Raw genomic sequence first — 27,627 nt, forward strand, 5'->3', positions numbered from 1 at the left:
GGTCTTCTCCTCGGCGCTCCCCTTCTGCAGTTCTTGGAGTGCATGGGGACGCACAAACGTTTGAGGCAGGGCGGGAACAAGACGGGAGGACCCACACAAGGGGCTCGGAGTCTGGAGTGGCCTAGGCTCGGTGTGGATGTGGTGTTCACCTGGGTCTCCGAAGGCTTTTTTGCTACATGAGCGGAGGAGGGGAGGAGCAGTCCTGCGGCCAAGCGAGGCCTGGGGCCAAGTGCCTCTAGGGCGGAGAGTGACGGGAAGCTGTCTGTGCCCGAGGAGTCACTTTTTAGGGGCTGGTTTTGTTGCATTGCACAAACCTGGGTCCAAACCCCAAGCTCACTACCGTGAGTCAGCGGGACAGGAGGCGGGAGGAGAGGGAAAGGTGGGCGAAGGGGACGCCGCGCACCCCGAGGCCTGCAACGGCGGTGGGAAGGACCCGGGGGAGACTCTGGGACACCCCTAGCGGCGGCCCCCTACCCAGCCGGACAGGTGAGCGCTGGCCGGCCACGGGGCGGAGCCCGCCGTACCCACCAGCCACCCTCCGTGCGCCACCACCACAGAGCAGGTAAATCCTCCGCCCGGCCCTGCACCGGACCCCCCGGACCTCCGGGCCCCGACCACCCCGAGTCCCCAGAACCTCCCCACCCGCGCCGCCACCCCCGGCGCGCGCCTGAGGCCGGGAGCCTTTGTCCTCTCTTCGATGGCGCTGGCGCCCAGTCCAAGAGGGGCTGGCGACCAGGCGCATCCCCGCACCAAGCGCATGCAGACCCAGGGGTTGCGGGGCTGGGGCCGCTGTGAGGGTGCCCAGTGTGGTCGAATCCCGTCCTGCGGCGGCCGGGATCCGGGGTGGGTAGTGTGGTGTCTCCGGAGTGCGCTTCTTCCCGCCCCGTTTCTCCCGGGCCTCGGGAGCCCCGAGAGCCCCGAGATGGCGTTGGCGGAAGTGAAGCCCCGCGCGGAGTGAAGTGCCCTTTCTGTCCCCTCCTCGGGCCGTGCACTCCTTAAACAACTACCCTCGCGTTTTCCCCAGATAAGCTCTTTGGGGCACACGGTGCCTAAGTATGCTGCTGCTACAATATAGCTTCCTTTTTGCAACAATTTTTACAAATGTGATGTATCATTTACGTGCTATAAAATGCCCCCCTTTACATATGCAGATCGGGGCCTGACAAATTTTAACCCGTGGAACCGCTGGCCCGACACACGAATAGACCATTTCCATTACTCCAGAAAGTTCCCTCGCGTCCCTTCCACATAATCCACACGCCCCCCCCCACAACTCCCTCGATTTCTATCATAGTTTAGTTTTGCCTATTCCAGAACTTCATAAAATGGGATCATTCAGTAAGTACTCTTGTTTCTAATATCACGTTTTGCATGGTCGTCATCGACGAGGTATCTCTCTCCGTGCTTCTGATGTTTTCGGTTGCTTTGGGCCTGCACTGTCCAGTGTGGCAGTCACTTGCCACATGAGGCTCTTGAGCACTGGAAATGGGGAGAGTCCCAGCTGAGATGTGCTGTGAGTAGGCACACCTGATTTGGGAAGACAGTTAAAAAAAAAAAAGACGATGTAGGCTATTTCACTAATAAATTTTTTGTAGCGATTATGTGTTAAAATGAAAATATTTCGAATATATTGGGTTACATAAGATTTTTAAAATTAACTTCATCCGTTTCTTTTTAAATATGGCTACTAGAGAAGTCAAGACCATACAGGTGGCTCGTGTATTGTTTTTGTTGGACAGCAGGCAGGGCAGCCCTGCACACTCTCATTTTACAGACAATTGGTTCTGCTCACTGCATATGAGAGTAAATGAAACGTTGTCTTCACAAGGGAAAAAAATCATCTGGATTCAAGGAAGTAGCCAGAAGAGCCTGCCTTTTCCTGCCGTTTTAAAACTTTGCTGCAAATTAACTTGTTACCTTAACAGAGGTAAAAAAAAGACTAGATGTCCCTTTGGTATTTAGTGACATTTTCAAGAAGGACTTTGTAAAATATCTAATGTGCTTTAAAGAGGTATTTTGTGCTTTTGAAAATATAGAAAACTTGTAATTGCCTACACTCCAACCACCTAAATACATTAAAATTTAACATTTTGGTGTGCTTTTGACCAGTCTTTTTTTTTAAAGGATATTTTATTTATTTATTTTTAGAGGGGAAGAGAGGGAGAAAGAGAGAGACAGAAACATCAATGTGTGGTTCCATCTCACCTGCCCACTACTGAGACCTGGCTCACTGACTGGGCATCAAATCCTCGACCCTCTGGTTCACAAGCCAGCACTCAACCCACGAAGCCACATCAGCCAGGGCTTGACCAGTCTTAATTTAAAAAAGCAATAAGTGAGACAATATTATGTTCAATTTTAAATCACACCCTTTTTAAATTTAATTTTATTTATTGCCTGTAGCAAGAGAGAAACATTGATTTGTTGTTCCACTAATTTCTGCCTTCATTGTTGTTTCTTTCTTTTTTTTTTAAGATTTTATTGATTTATTTATTTATCTTTAGATGGGAAGGAGAGAGGGAGAGAGACATCAATGTATGGTTGCCTTTCGTGCATCCCCTGCTGGGAGTTGGCCTGCAGGGAACTGGCCTGCAACCCAGGCATGTGCCCTGGCTGGGAATCGAACCGCGATCCTCTGGTTCACAGGCCCGCGCTCACATTGTTGTTTCTTGTATGTGCCCTGACTCGGATTGAACCCACAATCTCGGTGGATTGGGATGATCCTCTAACTAATTGAGCTACCTGGCCAGGGCCCATATCCCACTCTTTTGTTTTAACATAAGCATATCTTTTAAACATTGACTTGAGAGAGAGAGAGAAACATCAATTTGTTGTTCCACTTATTGGTTAATTCTTATATGTGCCCTCACTGGAGATCAAATCCACATTCTTGGTACATCTGACCAACTAAGCTACCCTGCCAGGGTTAACATAAGCATATCTTATATTAAAAATTCTTAGACTTTTTCTTTTTTCTTAAGATTGTATTTTATTTTTACAGAGAGGGGAAGAGAAGTAGAAAGAGGAGGAGAGAACTATCAATGTGTGGTTGCCTCTCTCGCACCCCATACTGGGGACCTGGCCCACAGCCCAGGAATGTGTCCTGACTGGGAATTGAACTGGCGACCCTCTGGTTTGCAACCCACACTCAATCCACTGAGCTACACCAGTTGGGGTCCTTTTTATTTATTTAGAAATTCTTAGACTTTTTGACAAGCACATAATATGACTTCCCATGAATACAGTCCAGTTTTCTATGGCATTTTTGGGGGTATTTTTTTGTTTTGCTAACTTTTACAAATGGGAAATCATCTTAATAGCGTGACAGTGCTCTAATAAGGTACAATTGCTGCACCACTTATTTGCCTCTTAATAGCACAGGAAAAGTGAAGTCTAAGAGGACAGGGACCTTGGCTTTTTGACCTTGACTTTTTGTTCACCCCCATAACCCCAAACCTGGGAACATGTCAAGCATGTATAAAGACATTCAGTATAATTGACATTCAGTAAACATTTGTGAGCTGATTGAATCAGTGAGGAGATGGTTCTGGAAAATGGTAACAGCTAACTTGGGCGCTCACTTGTAAATGCCCACACACTCCTATATGACAGGTACTATATGATCTCTGTGTACTACATATGTAGAGAAATCAAGGTTTAGAAAAGTTGAAGAGGTTGATTAGGGTCATAGCAGTAAATGACAGAGCTGGCATTTGAATCCAGGCTCTCTGACTACAGAGGAGGGACGCTTATCATGAAAGAAGAAATCACCAGTGGGATGGGTAAGGAAAGGCTGTGGAAAAAATGACCACTATAGTAACTACCTGGGCCAGAAGGAGTGGGAAGAGATGAACATTCCCAAACATTTTGGATCTGTGTTCTGGGTTTGGATTGAGGATCTTTTAAGCTAAATCTAGCTTGGTGAGTGGATGACAAGGCGGCATTGAAGGAGATCAACTGTATTGTGTATTGATAGGCAGGCCCAAAGGACTCAGGGAAGCCATTTGGGATGGGACATGTATATTGTGGATGGCTTCAGTTTACTTGCCCTGGCCATGGTCAACTAGTTCAAATTAAGCTCACAGCTCAGAAGTGACATAATATAACACCTTTAAGTTGCAATAGTTGTCTATGAATGATAAACAGAGGAAACCACAAAATCAGAATGGGCTTTCCTTTGAGGAGCATGGACAAATAAGATAAACTGGCAATTGAAATTGTTCCTACCTGATTGCATTTGTACTTAATTTCCATGTACTTAAAAAGTTGTGAATTACATTAGAAAGTGGAATTTATAGATATTAGCTTTTACTCTCTCTCTCTCTCTTTTTGCAGTTGTAATTTTGTGTTAGTGGTCTTACTCAGTGGCCCATTTACCTGTTATCCATGACTACAAAAATCATGCTGTTAAGACTTTCACGTGGCTGGTGAAATGGCAAGGGCGAAGGCACAGGTTCAAGGGAAAAACAGTGGTACTCAAAGTGAAGAAAACCAAGTAGCTATTGGGCTCCCTGTCTGCCTCTTAAACAAAAGACTTTAAATTAAACAGCCACAGAAAATTCAAATAAAAATTTTTATGCCATAATATTTTTTTTCCTGCTTGGATATTTCTTCACGGTAAAACTGATAGGTAATGTCAAAGGTTCAGTGTTCAGTGTTCAGTTAGTTAAGGAGGATACATTTATTATTATTAATAGGGATGTTAAGTGTTATAAAATTGTGTACCTGAAACCTGTATGTAAAAAATTTTAAAATGATGTTAATATAAAAAATAGTGATGTTAATAGCTAACCTTCTTAAGTTCTTACTATCTGTTAATGTAGGAGTTGATTTTAACATAGTCTCATTTATTTATTTTTTCCTTGGTTTCCCTTGCCTAGAGAGATATATCTGATAAAAAAAATTGCTACGAGCAATGTCTGAGATTTTGCTGCCTATATTTTCTTCTAGGAGTTTTATGGTTTTGGGTCTAATGTTTAAGTCTTTGACCCATTCTGAATTTATTCTTGTGTGTGGTATAAGACAGTGGTCTAGTTTCATTTTTCTGCACACATCTGTCCAATTTTCCCAGTGCCATTTATTGAATAAACTAACTCTAGCCCAGTGAATGTGGTTGCTTCCTCTGTTGAATATTAATTGACTATAAAGGTGTGGGTTTACTTCTGGGCTCTCTGTTCTGTTCCATTGATCTATGTGTCTGTTTTTATGCCAGTACCATGCTGTTTTGATTACTATGGCCTTTCACTATAGTTTGATATTGAGTAGCATGATTCTTCCAACGTTGTTCTTCTTTCTCAGGATTGCTGTAGCTATGCAGGGCCTTTTGTGGTTCCACATAAATTTTTGAAATATTTGTTCTAGTTCTGGGAAATATGTCACTGGAATCTTGATAGGAATTTTGTTGAATCTATGGATTGCTATGGGTAGTATGGACATTTTAATGATGCTAATTCTTCCTATCCATGAACATGGTATGTGCTTCCACATATTCGTATCTTCTATAACTTCAGTGTCTTATAATTTTCCAAGTATGGGTCTTTTACATCCTTGGTTAGGTCTATTCCTAGGTATTTTATTCTTTTTTTAAAAAAGATTTTATTCATTTCTTCTTAGAGAGAGGGGAAGGGAAAGACAAAGAGAGGAGAGAAACATTAATGTGTGGTTGCCTCTCACATGACCCCCACTGGGGACCTGGTCTGAGACCTAGGCATGCGCCCTGGCTGGATATCAAACTAGCAACCTTTTGGTTCGCAGGCCAACACTGAATACACTGAGACACACTAGCCAGGATGGTACTTGATTCTTTTTGAAGCAATTGTAAATGGAATTGTTTTCTTAATTTTTCTTTCTTTTAGCTTATTATTGGCATATAAAATGCAACTGATTTCTGGATATTCATTTTGTATCCTGCTACTTTGCTGAATTCATTTATCAGTTTAAGTAGTTTCTTGGTGGAATCTTTGGGATTCTCTATGTACAGTGTCATGTGATCTGCAAATAATGATAGTGTTACTTCCTCCTTTCCAATTTGGATGCCTTTTATTTCTTCTTCTTGTCTGATTGCTGTGGCTAAAACTTCTAGTACTATGTTGAACAAGGGAGTATAAGGATTGATTTTGACCACCTCCACACCAGGCATCAGTAAACATTTTCTGTGAAAGGCCAGACAGTAAATATCTCAGGCGTTGTGGGCCAGAGGTCTCTGTTATCACCGCTACTCAGCTATGCCACTGTAGAAAGTTCACAGAGATACCATAATATGTAAACGAATGGGTGTGGCTATGTGCTAATAAAACCTGATTTATGGACACTGAAGTTTGAGTTTCATACAATTTTAGTGTGTCATGAAATCCTATTTTGACCTTTTCTGAATCATTTAAAATGTAAAAAACATTCTTAGCTTGGGGACCATACAAAAATAGACAAGAGAGCCAGATGTGGCCAGTGGGCCCTGGTTTGCTGACCTCTGATCTATACCTTCACTCAGTTAAACCTCAGGACTACTTAGGAGATTTTTTTTCAATGTTGGCATACGTGAATATTGGTTTTCTAAAAAAAAAAATAGACTTTACTTTTTAGAGCAATTTTAGCTTTGCAGCAAAACTGAGCATAAAATACTGAGTTCCCATAGACACTCTGTCCCACAAGCACAGTGTTTCCCATTATCAACATCCCAAACCAGGGTGATGCGTTTATTACAATCAATGAACTTATGTTGACACAGTCTTATCATCCAAAGTCCATGGTTACATTAGAGTTTGCTCCTGATATTGTACGTTCTGTGGGTTTGGAGAAATGTATAATGATACATATGCACCACTGTAGTATCGTACAGAGTATTTTCACTGCCCTAAAAATCCTCTGTGCCCCATGTATTCATCTCTCCCTGCCCCCATCCCCTGGCAACCACTGATATATTTACTAACTCCATAGTTTTGCCTTTTCCGAAGTGTCACATGGTTGGAATCCCACAGTGTGTAGCCTTTTCAGATTGGCTTCTTTTACTTAGTAATATGTGTTAAATTTCTTCCATGCCTTTTCATGGCTTGACAGCTCATTTCTTTTTAGTGCTGAATAATATTTTAAGGGACTGGTATTTTTACTCCATTTCACAAATGAAGAAACAGGCACAGAATGGATTAGTAACTTGCCCAAGCACAGCTTGTACAGGTATGACAACAGCGCCTGATTGCTTGTAAATTTTACTATGCTTCTGAATTCCAGAGACGTTTTTGTCATAATGAAGTTTGTCATATGATAAAGTTGGGGGTAAATGGAAAATCAGGGCAATGGAGCCAGCCCCTCTTCTTGAAGAAAATAGCCACAGCTTCCTGCATATTGACAAAAATTAAAAATCTAAAAGATAAGACTGTTTCAAAAGTTTCAAATATCAATATTTAGTTTAGATAGAAAAATGCAGTGTGCTTTTGAAATTCTGGTTTAACAACAACACATTCTCTGCTCTACTGGTTTGAGAAAATATTTCTCTTCCCTGACTCTTAATTTTATTTTTTTCAGATTCTATCTGGGTGCTGGCACCCAACCATTCCTTTGCCAATGAAGTACATCCTGGTCACTGGTGGGGTCATCTCAAGCATTGGGAAGGGGATCATTGCGAGCAGCATTGGGACAATTCTAAAATCATGGGGACTCCGAGTTACGGCCATCAAAATTGACCCCTATATCAACATTGATGCCGGCACTTTTTCACCTTATGAGCACGGTATGAAAGAGAACCGTTTCCTTTCTTGGTTAAATTGCATTTCTTGGTTTTATGTTGGGTAATTTCTTTAGGAGAGAATTCCAAAAGTAGAGTTGCTGGATCATGTGTTATGAATATGTGAATGTTCTCATGGTCATTGATACATTGTTCAGATTGCTGATGCTGTTCCAAATCAGTCCACCTTTTTGGAAAACTGTGTGAGGAAACCATTTTCACTGTAGCTTTTGCAGTATGGATTATGTTTTGTTTTATTTTATCATAAATGTAATAGATTTCTCTTAATACTTCCTTGTTAAGAGAAGCATTTAGACAATATAGTATATATTGACAATTACATTGACAATATGGTATATATTGACAATTACATTGACAATATAGAATGGCATGAAGAAAATTTTCCTTTTTTTGGAGTGCCTATTATTAATGTGGACATTTCAATGTGTATAGTAATTATTTTTTTAAAAAGCACTAGCCTTTACATGCTTTCTTTTAAAAAAATTTACATACACACAGGAAAGTACATAAATCATAAATGTTTTGCTTGATGAAATGAACATACTGTGTAACCAGACCCCAGATCGATAAACAAAATTTTTCTTTGTCCTCAAACTGCCAGGGTAACTGCTCTCCTGTCTTCTAACACTAGATTAATTTTGCTGCTTTTTGAAATTCAAGTGAATTGAATCTTACAGTCACATTATTTTAAATCTAATTTCTAAAACTTAATATACTGTGGACATTTTTATATATTCTATACTTTTTAAAAAGATTTTATTTATTTATTTTAGAGAGGGAGGAAAGGAGGGAGAAAGAGAGGGAGAGAAACATCAATGTGTGGTTGCCTCTTGTGCTCCCTACACCAGGGAACCTGGCCTGCAACCCAGGCATGTGCCCTGACTGGGAATCGAACCAGCAACACTTTGCTTCACAGGCCCGTGCTCAATCCACTGAGCCACACCAGCCAGGGCTATAGTCTATACTCTTAAAAGCTGCACAGAATCAGAACAATAATAGGAAATAATTTTCAATATATTGATATATTAAACAGTACCGTGATGGAAATCTTTGAAATTAATCAGTTTATTTTTAAACAGAAATGCCTATGTGCAGAATTTCTTATTTGATGGTTAGGTATATTTTTCCAGCTTTTGACACATAATGCATATTGCCAAAGGTTTTTATGTTCAGGATTATTTATGTACAGCTCTGAAATCCAAAAAGTTCTGAGAATTTAAAATTCTTCTTAAGTTTGTGGATATTTATAGTCTGTTTCCAAAAGTTTTGAAAATCAAAACATCTTTATAAAGCTGTGCCTATTTCTAGTCTGTATTCCACTTGGAATGTGTTCAATTATGGGTTGCTTTGGGGGTATTTTATAATATATGAAAGCATTCTATATTACCTTTCTATAATCAGAAAAAATCCAAATTCTGCCCTGGCTTTGTGTGGCTCAGTGGATTGAGTGTGGGCCTGTGGTGCAGGGGGTCGCTGGTTCGATTCCCAGTCAGGGCACATGCCAGGGTTGCAGGCCAGTTCCCAGTGGGGGACACATGGGAGGCAACCACACAGTGATGTTTCTCTCCCATGCTTTCTCCTTCCCTTCCCCTTTCTCTAAAAGTAAATAATTTTTTTAAAAATCCAAATTCCAATTTTTCATCTTGTCTCAAAATTTTCTGATAAGGCTTGTGCATCTGTACTAATTTACATCCTCGTCAACAGTGTATAAGAAGAAGGCCCAATTCTTTATGCCCTTGCTGAACATTATCCTTTTTTAAAAAATATTTTACTTATTTATTTTTAGAGAGAGGGGAAGGGAGGGAGAAAGAGAGAGAGAAACATCAGTGTGTGGTTGCCTCTCACGAGGCCCCCACCAGGGAGCTGGCCTGCAATCCAGGCATATGCCCTGACTGGAAATCGAACTGGCGACCCTTTGGTTCGCAGGCGGGTGCTCAATCCACTGAGACACACCAGCCATGGCTAAAATTGCAGTTTTAAAGTCCCTTTTCTCATGTGGTATATGGTGAGTTTGGAAAGCCAATTGGTGAAGACAGAATTTCAGTAAGTGTTTAAAAACAATACTGTAATACGCCCTGGCTGGTGTAGCTCAGTGGATTGAGCATGGGCCTGTGGAGCAAAGGGTTACTGGTTCAATTCCCAGTCAGGGAACATGCCTGGGTTGCAGGCCAGGTCCCCAGTAAGGGACATGTGAGAGGGAGCCACACACTGATGTTTCCCTCCCACTCTTTCTCCTTCCCTTCCCCTCTCTCTAAAAATAAATAAATAAAATATTTTTAAAAATGCCATAATAGGATACCAGAATTTTTTGCATGCATTTTCAAGGATATAACTGAATTGTTAGATTTTCTCATCAAAATCATGAAATGATAGAATATAGGTTGTAAGTAAGTCTCTTAGCAGCTTTTTAATACAATGTGTCCATCTTTGAAAAATAATCTGCTAGAAGCAAATTTGAAAATTTTACATTCTTTTTATTCTAGGTGAAGTGTTTGTCTTAAATGATGGTGGAGAAGTTGATTTAGACCTTGGAAATTATGAAAGGTTCTTGGATATTAATCTTTATAAGGACAACAACATCACCACTGGGAAGATATATCAGCATGTGATTAATAAGGAGAGGCGTGGTGATTACCTGGGGAAAACAGTACAAGGTATTGCACTCCACAAACATTAGGGAGCCCTGTGAGCTCAGCACTCACACCCTGCTCAAGATAGATGAGACAGGGAGGGGGTCCCTGCACCACCTACAAGTTCTAATGCTTTTGAAACCTGTGTTTTTTTCATTTTCATTTCCCTTAAAGATTTCAGGTTCATCCTGTGTGTCCCTGATTTATTTTCATCAGTCTCTTTTTCTTTTTCACTAATGCCATTGTTTCACTTAGTCCAACTCTCTCTCTCTCTCTCTAGCTTTTATTTATAAAATCTATAGAGAACCAGTCTTGGCTGGTATAGCTCAGTGGATTGAGCACAGGCCTGCGAACCAGAGGATCGCAGTTCGATTCCCAGTCAGGGCACATGTCTGGGTTGCAGGCCGGTTCCCTGCAGGCCAACTCCCAGCAGGGGATGCACGAAAGGCAACCATACATTGATGTTTCTCTCCCTCTCTCCTTTCCCTCTAAAGATAAAAAATAAATAAAAATTTAAAAAAATCTATAGAGAACCATTTATTCATCTTTTTTACCTGAATGGGGTGTAGGGTTTTTTGTTTGTTTTTGTTTTTGATGTGCTTTTTGTCTGTCTTTTATTTAATGTGTTCTTTTTTTTCTCCTTTTTTCTTGTATCTTTGCATGCATGGTGATTACTTCCCTTTGAAGGAAGACAGCGCTGGGGAGGGACTGGGGATTGAATTGGAGTGGCAGGTAGCATGCTCTGACCTTTTTTCACCAACCCTTTCCCTGGGTGGTATGGTTCTCTTTTGTCTTAGAAGAGATCCCCCCGCCCCGGAACTTCTTAAGTTTTTTATTCATACGTTCCTATATGGCAGGGTAAGGGTGGTAATTTTGTGTCCCCTTTAAATCACTTTCAAGTTGAAGCCAGCTGAGAAACAGGTACAGGAATAGGACAGATGGAGATCAAAAGATCAGCTATGTTATTGCCCAAACTGGACGGTGTGGCGTAGATCTCCAGTACAAGCGTGCTTTTTAACAGTTTTCTCCCCAAGTGGAGGTTTGGGGAAAACCTGCAGGAGGGTGAGCTCCTGGCTCATAACTCTCATGTCCCAACAATGGAGGAGAGGGCAAGACCCCAAACCTGGGTCCTGAATCCTTATCCCTGGGCTGCTGGTGAGGAGGCAAAACCCTATGGGCCTCATCCTCCCAGAAAGGGGTGGGCTGGGCATGCCCAGTGGGTTCTTCCAAAACTACACCCAGCAAAAATGACTTCCTCTTGCCTTGTGGGCTCTGCAGCTATGAGGGAGGGCTGGTGATGGATGCACCTTTGCCTCAGTTTCCGGAAGGCCAAGGTTCCGACCTCTTGCAGCCACATCAGGTTAGGTGGCTGGACCACCTCCGTGGATGTCACTTTTTTGTCTCTTCATTTGAGATCCCCAACTGTAGGCCTGCTCACTACTCAGGGGACTCCAGGGCCTCACCCAGTTGCAGAGATGTCACTTTTTTGTCCTCTTTATCTGACTTTAGCAGTTTCAGGCCCCTTGTCAGCAGGCAGACCTCATCTATACCCTCTCGAGTGGCTCCCTCCCCGCTGGGTGGTGGACTGCCGAGGCTCTTCAGGATCCTGCCACTTTGCGTGGCCACTCTGCGTGGCCACTCTGCATCCTTCTTTCCTGTGGAGTCTAGCATTCAGCAGCCTAGGCAGTCCTCCTTGCAGTTTTTTGTTGGCATTACAGTTGTTTTCTAGTTGCATCGAAGGTGGTATTTCTGCTTTCTATTTCTTGTTTGGTGGGGTTGCTTGGTTTCAAGGGAAAAGGCATAACATTTAAATGTCTAAACCTATACTTCTCCTGCAGTGTTAATTTCAGTGAAGGAAGGTGATAGCATTAGAACTGATGTTTGTCTAATTTGCCAGAATTTGGGACATATAAAGACTCTGATACATTCCCTTTTCAGGACCATGAAATACACTTTTCTTTTTCTTTTTTAAAAAAATTTTATTTATTTATATTTAGAGGGGAAGGGAAGGAGAGAAATATCAATGTATGGTTGCCTCTCGTGAGTCCCCTGCTGAGAACTGGCCTGCAACCCAGGCATGTGCCCTGACGGGGAATTGAACCGCAATAGTGTGGTTCGCAGGCCCGTGCTCAATCCACTGAGCTATGCCAGCCAGGGCATTCTTTTTCTTTTTATTGATTTAAATTGTTGTTCAAGTACAGTTTTCTGCCTTCCCCCCAACCCCAGCCCAATGCCCTAGCCTTCCCTACCTCCCTCCCCTTTCCACCTCCCCTCCATTATTGTCCAAGTGTCCTTTATACTTGTTTGTGCAAACCCTTCACCCTTTTCCCCTGAAATTCCCTCCCCCCTCCCCTCTGGTCACTGTCAACCTGTTCTCTATTTCAGTGTCTTTGGTTATATTTTGCTTGCTTGCTTGTTTGTTTTGTTGTTTAGGTTCCTGTTAAAGGTGAGACCATGTGGTATTTGTCTTTCACCGCCTGGCTTATTTCACTTAGCGTAATGCTTTCCAGTTCCATCCATGCTGTTGCAAAGGGTAGGAGTGCCTTCTTTCTTTCTGCTGCAGAGAATATGAAATACACTTTTGTGCTAATTACTTCTTTCTACAGTTGTCCCTCACATTACTGATGCTGTCCAGGAGTGGGTTATGAATCAAGCCATGGTGCCTGTGGATGGTCATAAGGAGGAACCCCAGATATGTGTTATTGAGGTAAGCATGGAAGTTTTCTTTATAAATTTATATCCTTCTGGGTTCTTTAAGCATCTGATCTTTATTCACTCAACAAATATGTGAATATGGTCTCCTGTGTGCCAGGCACTGTGCTAGGAATAGATGATCCCTGCCCTTGTGGTCACAAGTCAGTGGGCAAGATTGGCATTAAACAGGGTGAGTACTCCTGGGGTGGGTGTGCAGCAACCTGCATTAGGAAACATCAGCTGCTCATAAAGTCAGTGTTAGGGCCTCCCATATGCCAAGCCTGGGACGGGCAGTTTCTGGCCTTGAGGAGCTTGCAGACCTCCCTGTTTCCACACAATAGAATGCATTCTAGTGAGTGCTATTTGAGTATTTGCAAAATGCATTAGCAGTAGAGAAAGATGAAGTTAGAAGTTAGGAAAGTCTGATGGCAGAGGTGACTTGGAGGTATTAGCTGTTTAAAGAAAGAACATAGCCCTGGCTGGTGTAGCTCAGTGGATTGAGTGTGGGCCTGCGAACCAAAGGATCGTGGTTTGATTCCCAGTCAGGGCATATGCCTGAGTTGCAGGCCAGTTCCCAGCAGGGGACCCATGAGAGGCAACCATACATTGATATTTCTCTCCTTCCCTTCCTTTCTAAAGATAAATAAATAAAATATTTTTAAAAAGGAAAGAACATAATACAGGATGGGGCAAAAGTAGGGTTATAGCTGTGAGTGTGTGAAATACACTTTCTTCTAAAAAAAGATTTTATTTATTTATCTTTAGAGAGAGGGGAAGGGAGAGAGAAAGAGAGAGAGAGAGAGAAACATCAATGTGTGGCTGCCTCTCACATGCCCCCTGCTATAACCCAGGCATGCGCCTTGACTGGGGATTGAACTGGCAACCCTTTGGTCTGCAGGCCAGCACACAATCCACTGACCCACACCATTCAGGACCAGAGTTTATTCTTGTATTATTACTTACTAATTATTATGTCATTTCCCATATGAACAATTATAAACCTACTTTTGCTGCTCCTGTATTTGAACTTGCCATTTATTCACTGCTTCCCTCCTGTCATTGTTGGGAGTGAGAATGACATCCAGGTACTCCTTACTGAAATGTTAGTTGGTCTAATTTCCAGTCAGGACAGCAGAATAATGAATAGCATAGTTTCTAGAGTCAGGCTGCTCAAATTCAATGTTCTGCTGTCACCCCTGAGTGGTATACAGGTCAGCTGTTCCAGTCTGGAGCCAGACTGCATGCATTCATAGCTCAGCTGAGTCACTAACCAGCTGGGCAACTTTGGACAAGTTTACTTAAGTTCTCTGTGCCTCAATGAACTCATCTGCTAAGTCAGGATAATTATACTACTTAACTCACTGTTTTGACGGTTGCATAAGTCAATATACTTAGTCTTTAGAATAGTGTCAGACCTATAGTATGTGCTCAAAAATTATTAGTTATTATTATTTTTTATTTATTTTTTATTTATTTATCTTTAGAGGGGAAGGAGAGAGGGAGAGAAACATCAATGTATGGTTGCCTTTTGTGCATCCCCTGCTGGGAGTTGGCCTGCAGGGAACTGGACTACAACCCAGGCATGTGCCCTGACTGGGAATCGAACCACGATCCTCTGGTTCGCAGGCCCGCGCTCAATCCACTGAGCTACACCAGCCAGGGCCTATTAGTTATTATTAAGTGACCTATGTGACTTCTGGCAAATTACTTCTCAAAACTTCAATGTCGTCATCTATAACAATGCAATAATAATGTAATATTGTATTAATAATAATAAGATGATAATAGTAGGGTTGTTGTGATGATTAAATGCAATTAAGATAAAGCATTTGACACTGTCTGGCATGTAGGAAGTGCTCAATAAACATAAGTTAGCTGTCGCTGTTGTCAGCATTATCAGTGTTAGCAGATAGAGATCTGCTAACACAATAATGTTAGTGTTATCTGACATGCTATGTACAAGATCCATTTTGCTAATAGTAGAGCTGATAAACTTAACATAATGTGCCATATTATCCTGTATTAACTGTATTGTACGAGTGTAATAGTATGGCTGATAAACAATATAAATATGTAAATATGCTGTACAAAATTATTTCTCCCTTGGTATTTCTTCCTTCCGAGTCTATGAGGACAGAGGAAATGATTCCTTTATAATTTTCTAAAAGATTTTATTTATTTATCTTTAGAGAGGAAAGGAAGGAGAGAAGGAGAGAAATATCAATGTACGGTTGCCTCTCGTGAGTCCCCTGCTGGGAACTGGCCTGCAACCCAGGCATGTGCCCTGACTGGGAATCAAACTGCAATCGTCTGATTTGCAGGCCCCCGCTCAATCCACTGAGCGACACCAGCCAGGGCCCTTTATAATTTTTTAAAGTTGTAGTGTAGCATAAACACAGAGAAGTGTACATGTAGATGTATAGCTTGACGAAGTTTTACAAATTGAACATACCTGCATAATTAGACTTGCTTCTTTTTCTTAAAGCAAGATTTTATTTACATTTAGAGAGAGGGAGAAGGACAGAGAAAGAGAGGGAGAGAAACATCAATGTGTGGTTGCCTCTGGTGCACCCCAAACCGGGACCTGGCATGCAACCCAGGCGTGTGCCCTGACTGGGAATCAAACTGATGACCCTTCGGTTTGCAGACCGGCGCTCAGTCCACTGGGCCACACCAGCCAGGACTCAATATTTAATTTCATGGAAACAGAGCAACTGTACTAACGGGTCCCTAGAAAAACCGTTTCTTCTCTATACAACCCTGATGTTTATATTTGCTTATTGGACACTAGGTCAGATACCCTTTTAGGTTTAAGTTGTGCCCAACATTTGTGTCTGTGCATGATTTAAGTTTCCAAAGGACCACCAAAGCGTATTTTTAGTTTTCAGTGTGTGGAGAAGCCTTTTGTGCAGTGAGGCCTTGACTTCTCAGACCAGGGGAGCAGACAGACTTTGTTCATGTTAGCACAGGGTGTCCAAGCACGAACCTGAAATAACCTATGCCTGGCTTAAAGGAACAAAAGGCTCCTGGCTTCTGTCCTGCCTTTCTTTTTCTTTCAGAGAACAGAAGACACCTTAAAAGTAAAATGGACATTACACATGTCATACATTTGCTACGGCTTCAATTTAAACTTTGAAAAGATTTTCAAATATTGTTATGGGTGCTCTTTCCCCTGTGGTGTAGGGCAACAGTTGACTTAGGGCTATTCTAGTAATAATACTGAAAGTTCTGGTCACCATGATAATGGGAACCAGAGCAGTAACTGGACTTTCCAAACCGGCAGAGAAAATACAGTACCACTGTCGGCCATGTGGGGGCAGAAGCAGATAGTGTTTAGAGTTTTGCTTCCCTTTCTGGATTCCCTGTGGACTCCCCGTACATTCCCATGAAAAAACCAAAGATGCCTCCTTACAGTTTAATGCAGATCTCTTCTCTCCCCTCCCCAATTTTCCCCATTAGATTCTGCTGCATTGTAGTCAGTGAGCATTTACACTCCTCCCCTCCTCTCCCACCCCCCGCTCCAGTTTCCTGACTGCATGTGATATTTCTTGGATTTTTGTGATTAAAATAGTCATTCTTTTACAGAACGGTCATATATTTCTGTGTGTTCCATACCCAGGAAGCTTGAATTTTAATTATGTTTTGTTATCTATAGCAATGATATCCTGAGACTTCTTAGTTTGATTCCATTGTAATTATGGAAAGAGGTACAAGAATTCTGTAGAACTTTGAGAACTTCTGTCTTGTCCTCACCACTAACCTAAGCCTTGAGTGCTGCATGTAGGGCATTGGGCTTGTGCTGGAGATACGGCAGGCACGTCCCTGCTCCTGTGGGGCTTACAGCCTAATGGGATAGAGCGACCGGAAACCAGGACTCAAATAAAATAATGGTAGCTTGTACTGAGGCATCAGGAAGAGCACAGACAGGGTGCTGTGATAGGGGACAGTGGGAGGGAGGCTGCTTTGGACAGGTGGTCAAGGTCAGGCTTTCTGAGGGGGACACAGCTCCCTGGGCTGAAAGATAAAAGGGCACTAGCTTTAGATGGAGAATGGGCAGGGCAGGAAGGAAGAGCCAGCCCCTCTGAGAGGCCAGTGGGGCTGAAGCGCAGAGAGCAAGAGATGGAGGTGGGGGAGTAGGGAGGTGGTGACATGAGATGAGATTAGAGACCTGTGCAATAGCCAAATCACACAGGACCTTTCGTTGACAGTATACAGGAGTTTTGGGGGGTTTTAAAAAAGATTTTATTTATTTATCTTTAGAGGGGAAGGGAAGGAGAGAGGGAGAGAGATATCAATGTATGGTTGCCTCTCATGTGTCCCCTGCTGGGAACTGGCCTGCAACCCAGGCATGTGCCCTGACTGGGAATCAAACCGCGATCATGTGGTTCGCAGGCCCGTGCTCAATCCACTGAGCTACACCAGCCAGGGCTCAGTTTTGTTTTTAGTGAAGCAGTAGGTTACTGAAGGGTACAAGCAAGGGGAAGACATATTTGGAATTTTTAAAAGGTCATTCTGCTGGTGTGTGACAAGTGGTTTGACTGTAGGACAGGAGAGATGGAAGTTGTGAGCCATTAAGATTGGGGATCTCCCTGCCTGGTGTGGCTTAGTGGGTTGGGTATAATCCTGCAAACCGAAATGTTGCCTGTTCAATTCCCCGTCAGGGCGCATGCCTGGCTTATTGATTTGGTCCCTGGTTGTGGGTATACGAGAGGCAACTGATAGATGTTTCTCTTGCGCATTGATGTTTTTCTCCCACTTTCTCCCTCCCTTCCCCTCTTTCTGAAAATAAATGAATAAAATCTTTAAAACAAACAAAAAAAGGATTGTAAATCAATCAGCTTTTTCTGTAAAGAGCCAAACGGTAAGTACATTTAGATCGTTTAGCTTTGCTGTTGGGGGAGACTCTGTCACAACTTCTTAACTCTGTTATTGTAGTGCGAACACATCCATAAGTGATATGTAAATAAATGGGCACAGCTGTGTGCCAATAAAACTTATATATAAAGACAGGCAGTAGGCCATGGTTTTCCACTCTCTGGTTTAGATTATTGCAGCAATCCTGGCAAAAGATGGTGTGGGCTTGAGTGTCTAGGATGGTAGCAGTGGAGAGCTGTGTCAGGAATTTTTGCAGTGATGACCAAATGAACTGTATTGGGTGGGAAAAGCGGGGACCTGAGGGTGATTTCCAGGTTTCTAGCTTGACCCAGTTAGTGGGAGGAGATGCTGTTTGCCGAGATGAGGAAGTACCCACAGAAAGAGGCCCAGAGATGGTGGATCAGGAGTTCAATTTGGGATGTGGTAAATTTGGGTGATTATCGATCCATCCAAGATGTCAAGTACAAGCTGGCTACATAACTCAGTGGTGCTGAGAAGAGAGGTCAGGGCTGGAAGCAGATTCTGGACCCAGTCAGGTAGCTGAAGCCAGAGAAGATGGTGAATTCTGGGGTTGAGCTCATGGTGATCTCTTCCTGCTCAACACCCAGATCATTCCACCTAGTACTTAGGTTTTACTCCCGGTTCTTATTCTTTAGTTCTGTTCTATTTCCCTTGCTAAATTATGAGCTCCTTGGGAGCACCTTCTCTTAAATTCTTCCAGCCCCTCATTCATAGTGTTGAGCATGTAGTAGGTGCTCAAATGCTAGAGAATTAATTTAAAAATCCATGTGATAGTCTTTAAGTATTTAAATATGATAAGGATGAATGGGTTAAGGTGAATTTTATCCCGGTCTAAAGTAAAATGCTTAAGTAACCTTTGGAAGCACATTGTAAATTAAGTTACCATTTATCAAAGGATTATAGTTGCCGGGACTTTTGGTACTGCTTGTTTCAGAAAGCTAGCATATTTTAATAGTAGTGATTTAATTCTAGTAGAACCACCATTACAAGGAACTGTTCAGATGTCTGCAGGTGTGTGTCTGTGGACATGTGTTTGTTCCTTGGCTCATGGAGAGAGAGAATGCTCACTATTTCACACAAGGCAGAGCCAGGCGCCTTTATATTCTGAATCTTTTTATCTACTTATGACTTACCTTCTCTTTTTTTAAAGCCTGCATTTTATTTTTTTTTAACATTTTCAGTCTTTTTTTTTCAAGATTTTATTTACCTATTTTTAGAAAGAAGGGAGGGGAGGGAGAAAGAAAGGGAGAGAAACATCAATGTGTAGTTACCTCTCTCACGCCCCCTACTGGGGACCTGGCCCGCAACCCAGGCATGTGCCCTGACTGGGAATCGAACCAGTGGCCCTTTGGTTCGAGGGCTGGCACTCAGTCCACTGAGCCACACCATCCAGGACAACATTTTCAGTCTTAATGAAATGAAAGATTGAGAGCCTTATAACGATCCCCCATTGGGGGCGGGTATGGGAATTTACTAGTCTGTAAAATCCAAGTGAATCAATGGTAACATGAGCCATTTGCTTCATTTAGTCCATATCTCCACACAACAAGCAAAGTGATCTTATAAACAAAGCAGTCAGATCATCCTGGAAGCCCTCCTCACCCTTGCTTTCTTGCTTCTTCTTGAGGCTCTGCTTACTTTCTTTCCTGTTTACCTGACTGTGTTACACTTCGACCCTTATTATTTTCCTTCCTAGTCTCCATTTTCTCTTCCCTTTGCTTCATCTCCCTTTAAAATGTACATTGCTTTTGTCTTTCATTTAATTTACATATCATAAATCTTGCTTGTTTTAAGGGTACAATTCAGTGATCTTAGGATAGTCAGAAATGTCTGTTCTTGTGCAACCATCGAACTTTGGCTTGGCTTTTTAAGACTTTTTCTATTAGTCTGTGTAACGTGGAAGATCACTTGTGTCTTTTTTTCCCAGCTGGGTGGCACCATCGGAGACATTGAAGGAATGCCGTTTGTGGAAGCATTCAGACAATTTCAGTTTAAAGCAAAAAGAGAGAATTTCTGTAACATCCATGTTAGCCTTGTCCCACAGGTGAGCTTTTCAGATAAGTACTGTCAGCAACTTCTATAAGTCTTCCTATGATATTCTGTTTATTCTGCATTTTAGCTAGGGCTCCATTCACCAGCCAGGAGAGCTAACTGCCCAACATACTAAGAGTAACCCATTTCTTTTCAGCCCAGTGCTACTGGAGAACAAAAAACCAAACCCACGCAGAACAGTGTTCGTGCGCTGAGAGGGTTGGGTCTGTCTCCTGATCTGGTGAGTTGAAGAGAATGGATGAGTTTCTTGCAAGAGGACCTCCTTTTCTTAATCTATAACATCAACTAAGTCCTTTCTGGTTCTCAAATGGTTCTGATGACATTAAGCCAGGGAAGGGTCTTCCCTCATCCTCAAGTGTCACTTTACACATTTCTGAATTGGCCACTGGTTCTTCTCCAAGCCCTCCTTTGATTTGCCACCCTGACAGCTGGGCACGTGTAATGTCCTGCCATTTTGTATTGTTCCTGGGTCCTTGAGAATGAGGTGGGACCTTGGAGATTTTCCTGTGACTCTGCTAGGATGGGCTGTCACTGCTGTTATGCGTAGCAGGTAATCCAGTTATTGCCCTTAGTCTAGATCAGGGGCCAGCGAGTAAGGGCCTGCAGGCCTGTTGCCTGTAAATACATTTTTTTAAATTTTATTTATTCGTTTACCTTTAGAGGGGAAGGGGAGAGGGAGAGAAACATCAATGTATGGTTGCCTTTTGTGTGTCCCCTGCTGGGAGTTGGCCTGCAGGGAACCAGCCTGCAACCCAGGCATGTGCCCTGACTGGGAATCGAACCGCGATCCTCTGGTTCGCAGGCTTGTGCTCATGTAAATACATTTTAAAAAAGATTTTATTTGCCCTGGATGGTGTAGCTCAGTGGATTGAGCATGGGCCTGCGAACCACACGATTGTGGTTTGATTCCCAGTCAGGGCACATGTCTGGGTTGCAGGCCAGTTCCCAGCAGGGGACTCAAAAGAGGCAACCATACATTGATATTTCTCTCCTTCCCTTCCCCTCTAAAGATAAATAAGTAAAATATTTTTTAAAAGATTCTATTTATTTTATTTTTAGACAGAGGGGGAGGGAGGGAGAAAGAGAGGGAGAGAAACACTAACGTGTTGTTGCTGCCCCTCGCATGCCCCCCACTGGCCCACAACCCAGGCATGTGCCTGGACTGGGAATCAAACCTGAAATCTTCTGGTTCGAAGGCCAGCACTCAATCCACTGAGCTACACCAGCCAGAGCTGTAAATACATTTTTTAAGCTTTTAAAATTGTGAATAAAGTTTTATTGAAACACGGTACCATCCACTGTTTACATTTATCTATAGCCATGCCTTTACATTTCAAATCACTTCGGGTAGAGTAGTGTTGAGTGTGATTGTACTTACTTATTTTATTGCTCAGACCAGTTTCTAAAAGGCCAATGGAATACCCGGAATGAGCACGTACTTATTTGGTCAAGTCTGTTGTAGCAAAAAGAAATTTATCTCACATCCTTCTGAAAACGAATGGTGGCGCGGACAGTTGATTCCCGCTTGCTGACCTGTGCATAACTGACTTTGACAGATCGTCTGCCGGAGTTCAACGCCCATCGAAATGGCTGTGAAGGAAAAGATTTCCATGTTTTGTCATGTGAACCCTGAACAGGTTAGTGCTGCTCTTTAACTTTTATTGCTTTGCAGGCACTTCTGCTGATGCCAATGTTTTACACCTCTTAAATTATCATATTACTTTTCACAGCATTTATGAAAATTCATATCCAACCATGGCTCGCTTGCATTTAAGTGAGCAATCTTGAGACTCCTGATTCCTTAGATAGAGTGCATGTTTCTTTGCATAATCACTCTTTAAGTTATAGGCACAAAACCAGGTGGGCTTTTAATTTATTTTATATTTTATTCCCACCTGGGGACATTGCATTGAGTTTAGAAAGAGGGGAAGGGAGGGTGAGTGAGAGGGGGGAGAGAAATATCGATGTGAGAAAGAAATATGGATCAGTTGCCACTCACATGCACCCCAACTGGGGACCAAACCTGCAGCCCAGGCACATGCCCTAACCAGGAATCGAACCTGGGACCCCTTGGCTTATGGGATGATGCTCCAACCAACTGAGCCACACCAGCCAGGGCCAGGTGGGCTTTTTAACTCTGAGTCAAACCTCTAGAGAGAGAACCACGCCTGCTTATCATCACTTGATCTTGTCTTTCCAGGACACAGACTCCTTTCACTTCGATTTCTCCTTTGTACCTGCTACCACTTCTGATTACATCAGCAGCCTCAGTTCCATTTGTTGGTGCAGAAATTGTAACTTGATTTGGGCTCAGGTCCTCTGTCCTGCCAGACTTTCCACCTGGGTGTCTGAGAGTTAGCTTTTCTTCTTTCTAGCATGTTCTTATCTCTGTCTCTTGTTTACAGTAAAGTTCAAGCTCAAGGGATCAGAGTTGGCCATAATTTAAAAAGTGATATAACCAGAGCTCAGGAAAAGGGTGAGGTTTAGCAGAAACCTTTTGTTTTCTTCAGATAAGCTCTGAATTCTCTGAAGCCTAAAAACCACGTAATCAGATTTCTGTATCTCAGGGGACAGTCTGACTGAAGAACCTCCTGCCAAATGCTGCAGGGTCAGTGCATAAGTCTGATCTGTTCTGAAAACCGTCATTACAGTTTAAAGGTCTCTCTCAAGTTTGTATGTCGCCGAGCCATTTTGATTTTGTCCAATTGTTGTTGTTGGTTTTTTTTTGTACTCTTCCTATTGGTAAATGGTATTTCTCGTGTCTATTAAACAAATATCACCTGGTTTCCTAAGTAGAAGTAGAATACAGCTTATAGAGTTGGGTTGCTGAGAGGTTTGTTGATGTTAGAACCTCCAAACCTGAGTTTATTTGAGCCAAACGGGCGAATGCCAAGAAGCAAGATCTCAAATGCTCTGGAAAATGACAGTTTTGCAGTTGCTTTTCTATATTCGGAATTGAGGGGATGTAAGAAAGATGACATGAAGGTGGGAGAAAGCAAGGTGGGGATTGGATTACAGGGTAGTTAACAAGACTTTATGAGTGCCTGAGGGTGGCGATACCTCTGAGAAGTCCAAAAAAGAGGGTTACTCTGGCATTTTGAAGGTGCTTAACTTAGATGCGGAAGAAGGATGGACAGGGCTGGCTTAAGGCAAAGATAAACCTTTTGCTAGGGAAGGTAATGGGCCTGAAGTGATTACCCACCAAGACCTGCCTGGTTAGGAATTTGCAGTCACATCATCCTGTGAGGCTACTTTCCATTGCTGAGCTCGTCCGAATTCCAGAGCCCCCTTTTTTGTTCTCAGCTCTGAGAACAGATTTCGTCCAAACTTTCTACCACATGGAGTCTATTTTCTGTGTCACTATAGATTCTGAAGAATGCTCTGTCCCATCAGTCCACAGTCCAGTTTATTAGCCATTTTTTCAGCCCATTGCTTTTTTTGTGATATGAGTTCATACTACTTTTTCATAGTTACCGGTGAATTTGCATGTAAAGTTTTTCTCATTGGGGTTGCTGAGGACAGCATGGAGAATCGGAGGCAGCTCTGTGGATGTGGCCCATTACTCTGACATTTGAAAAACATCTCGCTCTGGCGTGGACGCTGAGTAAATAACTCCATGCTTTCCACTTGTGGGAGCTGTGGTTGTGCAGGGATTTAGTTTTAAATAGTTATTGTGAGACAGAGTCTCCTATCAGTGGCATCTCGGCACTTTCTTTTTTAAATATTTTATTTATTTCTAGAGAGAGGGGACAGGAAGGAGAAAGAGTGTGAGAGAAACATCGATGTATGGTTGCCTCTCATGTGTCCCCTGCTGGGAAGTGGCCTGCAACCCAGGCATGTGCCCTGACTGGGAATCGAACCAGCGACCCTTTGCTTCATAGGCCCGTGCTCAATCCACTGAGCTATACCAGCCAGGGCTCGGCACTTTCAATTGTGTTGGTTAATGCACAAGTGGGGCACAATATTCTCACTATTCTTTTTTTTTAAACATTTTTATTTATTTATTTTCACAGAAAAGGGAAGGGAGGGAGAAAGAGAGGGAGAGAAACAGCAATGTTTGGTTGCCTTTCGTGCACCCCCATGCAGGGACCCAGCCTGAAACCCAGCCATGTGCCCTGACTGGGAATTGAACCAGCAACCCTTTAGTTCACAGGCTGGCACTCAATGCACTGAGCCACGCCAGCCAGGGCTATTCTCCCTATTATTAAGTATCAAGTCGATGAAGTCCAAACAGCTTAGGAACCCCTGGTTGGATAGCTGTGGATTTGGGAAAACTGCATACATGTTGTTGGCAGAACGTTTCTTGGCATTTCTGTAGGATATGGCAGATCCTCAAATGCCTGCCAGGCGCTTCTTGGATGTACTCAAGAGGGTGGTGAAAGCTTGTCAAGGGAAGTATGAAAAACAACCACACCACCTGGTAAAGGAGCTGGTCTCCTCTAGCAGGTGTAATTAATTTGACTGTGTCCAATGTGGGCTTGGAAATTTACTCAAAAGAAGGGAAAGGACAAAAGAAACGATAGCAGGGGCAACAGCAACAAATGACTGAACAAACTGCATAACCACATGCAGGAGACAAGGGGTATGTATTTAATGCTACTGCTTTAATCTAGACTTAGAAAATGGTGCCTCGGGCCCTGTGGCTCCATACTGACATACAGAGAAGCAGCCATGTTCCAACACCAATTCTCTGATACCAGCTGGGGGTCCTGCGTTTCAGCTCTGACACTAACTACCCAGAATGAGAGTCAGACTCCATAGGTTTATGGGCTCAGTCCTTTCCAAGAGTGCGGTCACTTCAGGCACCAACCGCCAGTTTCCAATGTCCCCCAGACACCCACAGTTCTGCCTGGCTGGTTACAAATGTGGGGCTTCCCACAATCTTTTCACTGTTGAGAATTTTCTAGAACAACTCATAGAACTTAGGAAAGTGCTGTATTTATGATTACTGTTTTATTATAAAGGGTGCAAATGAACAGCCAGATGACGAGATGCATAGGGCAAGGTCTAGGAGGGTCCTGAGTGCAAGAGCTCTTATCTCCATGGAGTCAAGGTGAGCTGCCCTCCTGCACACCTGTGTATTCACCAACCAGGATGCTCCCCTCAGTCTTCAGATTATTGGGGTTGCATTACATAAGCATGATTAAGTCATTGGTCACGTGATTGAACTCAGTCTCTAAGTCCCCCTCCCCACCGTGCCCTGCACTGTCCCCTCCCTGGAGGTCAGGTGGCTGAAAAAGTTCCAGCCCTGTAATGGCTCGGTTGGTTTCTCCTGTAACTCCCATCCCGAAGCAATCTAGGGGCCACCCTGAGTCACCTCTTTGGCATAACAAAGATACCCTCTGTCCCTCAGAAAATTCCAAAGGTTTCTGAAGCTCTATCAGGAATTGGGAATATATATATATATATATATTTAATTCTACCACAGCATCCATGGTTCCAGAGGTAGAATAATGAATTCAAAGCATTTTGTAATTAGATGGAACTAACCTTGTGCTAATTCTGCCTCTTGTTTAGGTGGTTGGGCTCTTGGTTTTCTTCTATTAGTATAAATGAACTGCCAGACTCTCAACTGACTTATTCTTGAACTCATTCTATGGCATATGAGAGTCATTCCACTTAACTGTGGTGTTTTTATCATCAACCAGGTGATATGTATCCATGATGTTTCTTCCACATACCGAGTGCCTGTGCTTCTGGAAGAACAAGGCATTGTTAAATATTTTAAAGAGAGATTGGATTTGCCTATTGGTGATTCTGCAAATAATTTGCTTTTCAAGTGGAGAAACATGGCTGACAGGTACGTGAAAGGAATCACTCATGTAATCTTTCATAATTCTTGGGGTTGTATGTGGCATTTGGCTTTCTGCATGTGTATGTTTTTGTATGGCCATTTCTCGAGTTGTAGGGCATTGTTAGCATGTTTTGCTGTATCCTTTGAAGATTTCTGGGGCCTTGGAAGCATTTTGATATACTTATTACTTTATTTCTAGTTTCTGAATATTTTGAACAGTTTTAAATATCATGGTTTTTGTCTTGTTTTGCTTTGCTTATTATTTTTAATATTTTATTATATTTTATCTTTTTCCATCACCATTTATCCCCCCATACCCTCTTCTACCTTTTTTGTTTGTTTTGAAGACTTGGTTAACAATTTCCTAAAGAAAATCATTTAGAATGTTTTGGCTATATTGTTATTGTTCCATCCTGCATTTTTTAACTCTCAGCATCATTTAAAAAACCCCTGATAGGTTTTAACTTTAAGACAGTCATAAACATTTCAGCAAGGTTTGTCTCATTTGAAGTCACATGGAAGGTCAAGTCTGGGCTGCCCGGCTTCTAATGCAACTTAGCGAGCGGCGGGAGGTACAGCAGTTATAAATGGAGGCTCTGGTGTTCTCTTCACAAGAAAAAGCAATTTGTAGCTATATGTGGTGATGGATGTTAACTAGACTTGAGGTGATCATTTAGCAATATCTACACATGTTGAATGATGTAGAACCCATAAAAGTAATATGCTGTATGTCAATTATATCTCAATTTTTAAAAATATAGGTTTTGGCATCAAGCACCATGGATTCAAACCTTGCTTGAGCAGATTACTTAATGTCTCTGGGCTTGTTCTCCCATCCAGATATAACAGGGGGGTGCTACTACCCACATCGTGGTAATTATGAGAGACATAAGGCCTTAACATTGAATCAGACACTAAGTATTGATTACTGATGTTGATAACAATAATTAAAATTATAGGACGGTGACAAAATTACTGACCTTGGTAAATAAGTAGTAGACAGAAGTTCCCTTGCCATTTCACTTAAAAATATAAAAAGTGTTTTCGATTTTTGGGTCAAGTAGAATCAGGAATGAAGTACAGTTTTTGAGCTTAGGTATTCTGATGAATGATGCTAAGTTACGCCCCTGTCTTCCCGAATGCTTGAGGAATCAGCCACTTTGTAGGAATTTTCTGAGTACCTCCTGGCTGATCCTCTTTAAGTATGAGACATTTTAATATTTTAACTCTTTTTATTGGAAATGGCTCTAAATTGTACTTGATGCCTCTGTGCTTTTTAAAGCCAGCATTTGGTTTTTATATCAGATTCCTTTGGCTGCTGCTACAAAGTACCACAAATTGGGTGGCTTGAAACAGCAGAAATTTCTTCTCTCACAGGTGTGGAGAAGTTTAAAGTCAAGGCATCAGTAGGGTTGGTTCCTTCTGGAGGCTCATAGGGAGCATCTGTTTCTTGTATCACTTCTAGCTTCGTGGGGCTGCCAGCAGTCCTTGGCATTTCTTGGCTTTTGGCCGCATCACTCCAACCTCTGTCATTACATGGACTTCTCTGTGTCTTCTCTCCTTGTCTTTAAATATTTTATTGATTTTATTTTTTAGACAGAGGGAGAGAGAGAGAGAGAGAAACATCAGTGTGGGGTTGCCTCTCTCGTGTCCCCAGCTGGGGACCTGGCCTGCAACCCAGGCATATGCCCTAGAGTGGGAATCAAACAAGTGACCCTTGGTTCGCAAGCTGGCACTCAATCCACTGAGCCACACCAGCCTGGCCTCTCCTTCTCTTCTTTTGTAAGCATTCTTATCTTTGAATTTAAGGCCCGTCCTAATCT

General features: G+C 42.5%; 1 protein-coding gene across 1 annotated transcript in view; it reads left to right on the top strand.

Annotated features, from left to right (window-relative positions):
- The first annotated feature begins 223 nt into the window (after positions 1-223).
- The window catches only part of CTPS2 (CTP synthase 2), an 85,735-nt gene continuing 58,331 nt past the window's right edge, over positions 224-27,627 (top strand). The window contains exons 1-8 of the mRNA XM_037046294.1: positions 224-562; positions 7,519-7,723; positions 10,222-10,392; positions 12,975-13,075; positions 19,886-20,002; positions 20,147-20,230; positions 21,567-21,647; positions 25,659-25,810. Of these exons, the coding sequence (XP_036902189.1) occupies positions 7,558-7,723; positions 10,222-10,392; positions 12,975-13,075; positions 19,886-20,002; positions 20,147-20,230; positions 21,567-21,647; positions 25,659-25,810 (872 nt within the window). The 5' untranslated portion in view covers positions 224-562; positions 7,519-7,557. The remainder of the gene's footprint in view (positions 563-7,518; positions 7,724-10,221; positions 10,393-12,974; positions 13,076-19,885; positions 20,003-20,146; positions 20,231-21,566; positions 21,648-25,658; positions 25,811-27,627) is intronic.

Source organism: Sturnira hondurensis, unplaced genomic scaffold, assembly GCF_014824575.4.
Source record: "Sturnira hondurensis isolate 20B ecotype Veracruz unplaced genomic scaffold, ASM1482457v3 Scaffold0005220, whole genome shotgun sequence".
Taxonomy (NCBI): domain Eukaryota; kingdom Metazoa; phylum Chordata; class Mammalia; order Chiroptera; family Phyllostomidae; genus Sturnira; species Sturnira hondurensis.